Source organism: Sardina pilchardus, chromosome 11 (assembly GCF_963854185.1).
Source record: "Sardina pilchardus chromosome 11, fSarPil1.1, whole genome shotgun sequence".
Taxonomy (NCBI): domain Eukaryota; kingdom Metazoa; phylum Chordata; class Actinopteri; order Clupeiformes; family Clupeidae; genus Sardina; species Sardina pilchardus.
This window is the reverse complement of record NC_085004.1, coordinates 31,053,004-31,060,503: the sequence shown is the minus strand read 5'-3', so window position 1 is coordinate 31,060,503 and position 7,500 is coordinate 31,053,004. Positions and strand designations below refer to the sequence as shown.

The window sequence follows — 7,500 nt, the reverse complement described above, 5'->3', positions numbered from 1 at the left end:
CTCTGGTGCACGCTGCCTGCTAGCCCCACACTGAGTGGTCGGCGTTCATTTGACCTCTGACCTCTTCCGCTCTGCGCTTGGCGTCTGTCTCCTTGCTCTCCAGCTCCTTTTGGAGCTTGTGTAGCTGCGTCTGTTCCTTCTTCAGTTGCCCAATCAGCTGCTCCTGTTCCTTCAGCTGACACATACACACACACACACACACACACACACACATACACACACACAAACACACAGACATCTGTCAATCAAATGCTCACATGCTAAAAACACACACACACACATCCAGACGCACGCGCACACAGCGAGTCTATCGGCTCCTCCATCGCGGCGTTACAGTGAGGACATCAAAGCGTGCTATCAGGATCAAATCTGACAAGCGGGACGAGATAGCGGGCCCCCGCTGCAGGATTAGGGGCGAGGGGGTGGGCTGATGAGAGATATACTCTTATGTGCATGACAGATATTAAACTGGGATTAAGAGGATTAATTTAACACCATAATTGGCGGGGAAACTTTTTCATCAGATTGATTTAACTTTTCTAAGAGATATCAAAATGTGCTAAGATTTAATTTTCCGACAGATGAACGTTCGGTAAATTGCCATGCTTCTGGTATACATCCCTTTGGCGAGTTAAGAGTAGCAATAAAACCTTTACATTCCTGATTAATGCAGATTTGAGACCTTTCTGAAAACATTTTGCCCCGCTGGGATTAAAATATAATTAAGGCAGCGTTTCTGAAGAGCACATTCTGATGGAAACTAATTGACTTTGGGAGCTCGAGGCCTGACGGAAAAGTTCGACTGAGAAGAGAGATAAAGACAAAGCCGCTCTCGCACCATGAAGAGATGGATGTCATGTGGAGCAGACAAGATGACCTCTGTAACCCCTGACGATGACTCCTCACATTTATTCTCGGGATCCAAAAACAGTCGGTACAACGTTTCTCAGAGAAGAGTTTAGTCTTTTACAAAGGGTGAAAAGTGCACTTGCAGAAAATGATCTAAAAACACAAGATGTGAGAGTCTCCCAGAAACCAAACCTTGGGCAAAATAAAGTTTGGTCATTAAAATACACCATGGATGCTTTGTCATATTCTGGCAAGACTCGAGGCTACACCACACAGACTCAAAAAGACAACATGGGTATTTGCTTTTTAAAGTTTTAAGTGAAAGGTGATGGAGTGCACTGATAGAGTGTGACCCCAGCACAGGCTCTAACCAGGCTCTTGGCGGTGTGTGTGTGTGTGCGTGTGTGTGTGTGAGAGAGAGAGATCCTGACACCCCAGCCTCACTGGTTGGTGCCCACAGTACCAGGCTCTTGGCGGTGTGTGTGTGTGTGTGTGCGTGTGTGTGTGTGTGAGAGAGAGAGAGAGAGAGATCCTGACACCCCAGCCTCACTGGTTGGTGCCCACAGTACCAGGCTCTTGGCAGACTTGAGCCTGGTCCTCAGCTGGTCCCTGTCGGCCTCCAGAGCGGCCTCTCTGTTGCGGCTGCCCCGTGCCCAGCTCAGCTGCTCCTGCTGCCGCGCCTGCTCCTGGGCCAGCTCTGCCCGCAGGGCACCGCACGCATCGCCCTGCTCCTTCAGCTGCCCAACACGAGAGAGACAGGGAGACAGGGAGACAGGGAGAGAGGGAGAGAGGGGGAAAGAAAGAATGAAAGAGAGAGAGAGGAGATAGGGAGAGGGAGAGTGTGAAAGTTATAGAGGCCGCAGAGGTCCTTAGACTAAAAGCAAAAAACTAAAAGTTGCTTAAGTTCATGAGGTAAGGATTTTTACTGACTTTTAGAGACTTCACAGAGAACTAGGAAATACTTTTTCCAACAAATGCTTCAGTACAAAATACAAAATTAGATTTAAATAGTGTTTTGTGCGTGCGTGCGTGCGTGCGTGCGTGTGTGTGTGTGTGTGTGTGTGTGCGTGTGCGTGTGTGTGAGAGAGAGTGAATAGTACATTTCACACCAGCTCCATCCAGGTTTTCTGCACTGTGAGACAGAGATGTGTAGTGGAGGCTTTGTGGAAGGTACAGTGTGTGTGTGTGTGTGTGTGTGTGTGTGTGTGTGTGTGAGTGTGTGTGTGTGTGTGTGTGTGTGTGTGTGTGTGTGTGTGTGTGGTACCTGGAGCTGCAGGCTGTCCTGTGCCGCTGTGCTGCGGTCCAGCTCCACCTCCAGCCTGAGGGCCTCTTCGCGCTGCTTCACCCCCTCCTGCTGCGCATCCAGCAGGGCCTGCCTGCCCTCGGCCACCTCCTCCTCCAGACGCTCCACCTGGCTCCTGCAGGAAACACCACACACACACACACACACACACACACTGACACATGACCTGGCGGCTCTCAGTGGCATGCCCAGGATAACAGCATAAATGCTCAAAATGCCTTGCTCAAAAGACCATACTCGTTGGTCTACTACTAACACTACCAAGAGATGGAGGAATCAGGCTGAAATGCTGTGCTGAAATAATAGATAATAATTCCCAACATACAGGGAATCACCCTGTACCTTATATTCTGCCATAGCATAGGTTACAGGATAAGTAAGTAATAATAATTTGTATAGCACATTTCCATCCAAAGAGTTTAAAAGATGATTCCAACACCAACTACAACTGACACCTCTAGACACAAGCCAAAACAAAAAGTACAGAGACAGACATACAAACATACAGACATAATACAAGTGGCATCCCATCTCAAAGTTCCACAAGCAAGTCTGAAAATATGTTTTTAAAAACAGTCACAGATGGTGGTGATTTGAGGTCTTGTGGTAAACCCTTCCATGGATACTGAATAAAGCACAGCCACCTTTCTGTGTGCTGGAACGGGGTGTGTCCAGATCTTAGTGGTCGTGATGGGGTATACAGGTTTAGCATTTTTTTTTTGTATATTTTTTTGGCCTTTTTGCCTTTATTATAGGACAGTGAAGAGGAAGACAGGAAACAAGTGGGAGAGAGAGATGGGGTGGGATTGGGATATGACCGCAGGCCGGATTCGAACCTGGGTCCCCATGGGCACTCGGACGCGTAAATGGTACGGGCGCTGTAGCCTGCTGCGCCACAGCGCCCCCCAGGTTTAGCATATCTGTTACATAACCTGGAGCCAGGCCATTTAGTGTTTCAAAAAACAGTCAACGACACTTTATGCTGGATTCTATATTGGGAAACTAGTGCAAAGCTGCCAGTACCGGAGTGATGTGCTCTTGTTTCCTTGTCCAGGTAAGCATATTTAGCGGCTACGCTTTGTACTAACTGTAATCTTGCAAAAGATGATTAGAATTCCATTATGAGGGGCATTGCAATAGTCCATAGTAATAGAAGCATGTATGACAAGGTCGGCTAGCCTAGAAATCTAGACGCCCCTAGTGGCAGCAAATGTAAATTGGCTGGCGGGGCAGTCTAGCTACACTCCATTGAGCTTAGGAGCTGAGAACCCGAGAAACAGACGGGCCAATCACAGCGTGTATAGAGATGGTAGGCGGGCTTAACATAATGGTGACTGACATGCGACCAGAAGTTGCGGCGGTAACGCATCCTGCTATTTGAAAACAAGAAGGTGATTCGTTTAGCGTTATCCTATTGCGTGGAGAGGGAAGGTTACGCATCCTGCTACTTGAAAACAAGACGATGATTCGTTTAGCGTTATCCTATTGCGGAGAGGGAATTTGAAAAACAACTGTTTATCCCACCCCTCCGATTGAGCCCTGCCTACGGTGAGTTCCCAGACCCTACATCTTGATGTGGGTCTGGCTTGTCAGGCTAAAGGTCTGCTGCAGTCACAGTAAAATTAATTAATACAAATTTAATTTAGCTATTGTTTTAGCTGATCCAAGATCCAAGATGTTGCACCTGACGTTTCATAGATGAGATAAGAGGGCCCAGGAATCCCCTCAGGTCTCCAGTTTGCTTAGGAGGGCAAAACAGAACAGCATCAGTTTTACTGGCATTTAACTGCAGAAAACTGTGAGCCATCCAGGTTTTTATTAGCCTGGAGACCAGACTCTCTTCTTCGCAGACTCTCTTCTCTTCTTCGCAGAGAGTCTGGCCTAGATCCATTGGCGAATGTTTATTTCCTGGTTTGTTGACGCTTGTCTGAAGTTTGAATTCATTGTAGTTCAATCACTAACGTTTGGTAACGACATGATAACCACGGGGGACACAACAAGAACGATAGGCTTGAAACTTAAATGTAACCTCTTGGGAACGCCCTCTGTTCGCTGCAATCTGACCAAGCGGAAGCGGAAGGGAGAAAAGAAGAGGGCCAAAAATAGACCCCTGTGGGACTCCAGAGGTCATGATGGCAGGTGCAGAGAAGCATGCCCCAATGTTGACTGGGAAAGTTCTGTGCTTTCTGTACGAAGCAAATCAATGTAGGGCCAAACTCCTAATTCCCACAACTTACTCCAGACACTCAATGAGTATGTCATGGTACAGCCACACCTAAGTCTAGCAAAACCAAAATGGAACAATTTCTGGTCAGCATTCAATAACAGGACATTACCGTAATTTCCTGACTATTAGCCGTGGCTTATACATTGATTTTGCTAAATTTCTTCAGCTATGAGGTTAATAAACGGGGACACTTATTATGGTATCAATATGGTTTTGTTTCTTTTAACTCGCATAAAACACTGTCCTGTGGCTTATACACAATGCAGCTTATATGCAGGAAATTACTGTAGTCACCATCGGCAGAGACTCTGTACTGTGAAACACCCTGCAACTTGATTGAAAAGTCTCATAGATATTGCTGCCATATAAAAAAGATGATCGTTGAAGAGACAAAACTTGTTCTAAAACTTTGCTCACAAATGGCAGTTTTAATATGGGATTGTTACTTCAAACACTAACCTCTATATTATGTTTCTTTAAGAGAGGAATATGGCCTATCTGGAACTGTGCCATTAGCTAGGCTGAAATTTATGATAGCTAGAACATCGTAGGCAATCACATCAAAGATGTCCTTAAAAAACAAGAGGCAAAAGGCAGGAGTCTGAGCACAGATATCAGCACTGTAAGTAATCAGCAGTAATGTCCCTAATGTTACTCATTCTCTGAATTTCAGACAGACACATGCAGAGAGAGGGGGGACATCACCAATGGCACTCCCCTGTGCTTCATAAATCAAAGGGAATTAAACATTTCTCAATCTGACCGTGTCAGGCGGGACACATGAGTGTGACAGTGGTGTGGGCGGAAGGTGTTGCCTTTAATTTGCCCAGACAGGCTTTAACATTTAATGAGACGGCCGAGTGAGCGACCGTGTGTGTCTGTGAGTGTGTGTGCATGTGTGTGTGTGTGTGTGTGTGTGTGTGTGTGAGTATGTGTAGGTTTCTGGTGGGCGATGCGGATGACACAGCTGACGGGCGTATCGGGGGCAGGCAGGAGGCCTCAGCTGGAGAGTGAGTGAGCGATGGAGCAGGCAGGGGCAGGAGGGCTGGGCGGTGGGGCGGTGGGGTCCGTGCAGCTCTCTCAGCCTCTCGTCTGGGAGGAGAGTGGAGGGGAGGTGGCCACAGCCTGTTTAACGCCAGGGGAAGCAGCTAATCGAATATCCAGCGAGTTCAGTGGCTCTGCTGAAACATTAACTCCCCTGACCACAGTGGCGTGTGAAGCCACTCAGTGAGGCCACTCGCTCTCTCTCTCTCTCTCTCTCTCTCTCTCTCTCTCTCACACACACACACACACACACACTCAAGGTCAAGTCGGGAGGACAAGGGAAAAAAGTAAAGTGGGAGTGACAACGCAGCCATCAGGACAGTGACCTACTCCCTAGAGTGGGTGTTAAAGACACGCAGAGATGGAGAGAGGAGGAAGAGAGAGAGGAGAAAGAGAAAGAGAGAGAGAGGAGAGAAGGAAAAACAAGAGAGAGAGAGGAGAGAAAGAGAAACAAGAAAGAGAGGAGAAAGAGAGAGAGAGAAAGAGAGAGAGGCCACCTGTCAGCAGAAAACTGCTCAGCTACTGTTAGTTGCTGGGTCACTCCCCAACAGTGGCCAGGATATGTGTGAGTGTGTGTGTGTGTGTGTGTGTGTGTGTGTGTGTGTGTGTGTGTCTGTGTGAAAAAAGAGCCTGCAGCCCTTCAATGCACACCTCCTCTCTCTCCCTCTCTCCATCTCTCAGCCTCCCTCTCTCTCTCCCATCGACGAGCTGGCCGCAGTAACAGCTAATCGATCGCTCGTGAAATCCCCGCGCACACCCTTGCCAGGATGATCAATAACCCTGGCAATTAGAATCCCCTATCTGCATGGCAGCGGGGACCTCGGGGTGGCTCGCCGGCCCACAAACACCCAATTTAGTCCTCAGCCTATCACTTAATTACTAAATCCCCCCTAATGTGTATTGGCAACCGGAGGGCGCGTTTTACTGCTGCCGGATGCCTCGGTGAGCAGGGGACCTTTGGCAAGGTGCTGCTTAAGACGCAGGGATTCTTGCGATGGCGACGCCGCTTTAAACATCTGATTTCACACGGGGGGCCCTGACCCCCAATGATCCGCAACATCGAGCGACCTGCGTACATGCGTGCCAGAGAGGGAGAGGGAGAGGGAGAGGAGGAGAGGTGTGTGTATGTGTGTGCGAGAGAAAGTGAGAGGGGAGGTGCGAGAGTGTAGACAGTGTATGTGTGTGTGTGTGTGTGTGCTTGTGTGTGTGTGTGTGTGCATGTGTGTGTTAGAGTGTGTGTGTGTGTGTGTGTCTGGTTCGAGTGCAAGGTTCAAACACTTCAAAGCGAGCCTCTTGTGTGACTCCTCGCCCTCCGCCTCGCAGGAGCGCAGGACTTGGCACGAGAACAATGGAGCGCGGCGCGGCGCCTGAACCGAGCGAGGTGTCTGCCGAGAGCCTGCGCCTCCTCTGGGGCAGCACCGGGCCACACGGAGCAACTAGTTTTACATTCGCAGGCCACTTGGAACCGGCCCTTTCAATTATGATCAAAGAGGAAAGATGAATGTCATTTGCATTGAATTAGAACCGGGCCTGACGCAGTCCGCGCTTGTCTGTCGGACGGACAAGGAGAGATAGGTGAGCGGAAAACACTCATTACAAGACAGCTAGATAAACAGCCCAGACTATATTAGAGATAAACAGAGCAGGAGATCCACGGATGGAGGCAGAGAGATGAATAGATTAATAGCTAGCCAGACTGACAGATGAACAGACAGGTAATTAGGTAAGTAACCAGACAGAGAGACGGATGAAGAGGAGAATGAAAGAAGAGGGGGAGAGAGAGAGGGAGAGGACAAACTGTGTGTGCAGAATAATACAAAGTAGCAAATAAGAAAAGGGAATGAATGAATGAATGAAAGAGAGAGAGGGAGAGAGAGAGAGAGAGAGAGAGAGAGAGGAAGGGAAAGAGGGCTGTTAAGCAGAATAATATAAAGTAAATAAGAAAAGGGAGTGAATGAATGAATGAAAGAGAGAAAGAGCGAGAGAGAGAGAGAGAGAGAGGGAAAGAGCGCTGTTAAGCAGAATGAGATAAAGTAAATAAGAAAAGGGAATGAATGAATGAAAGAGAGAAAGAGAG

General features: G+C 48.2%; 1 protein-coding gene across 1 annotated transcript in view; it reads right to left on the bottom strand.

The window, feature by feature from the left end:
- The window catches only part of LOC134095320 (polyamine-modulated factor 1-binding protein 1), a 33,956-nt gene that overhangs the window by 15,754 nt on the left and 10,702 nt on the right, over positions 1-7,500 (bottom strand). The window contains exons 9-11 of the mRNA XM_062548769.1: positions 2,114-2,267; positions 1,419-1,586; positions 62-175 (exon numbers count right to left, since the gene is read on the bottom strand). Coding sequence (XP_062404753.1) covers positions 62-175; positions 1,419-1,586; positions 2,114-2,267 — 436 coding nt within the window. The remainder of the gene's footprint in view (positions 1-61; positions 176-1,418; positions 1,587-2,113; positions 2,268-7,500) is intronic.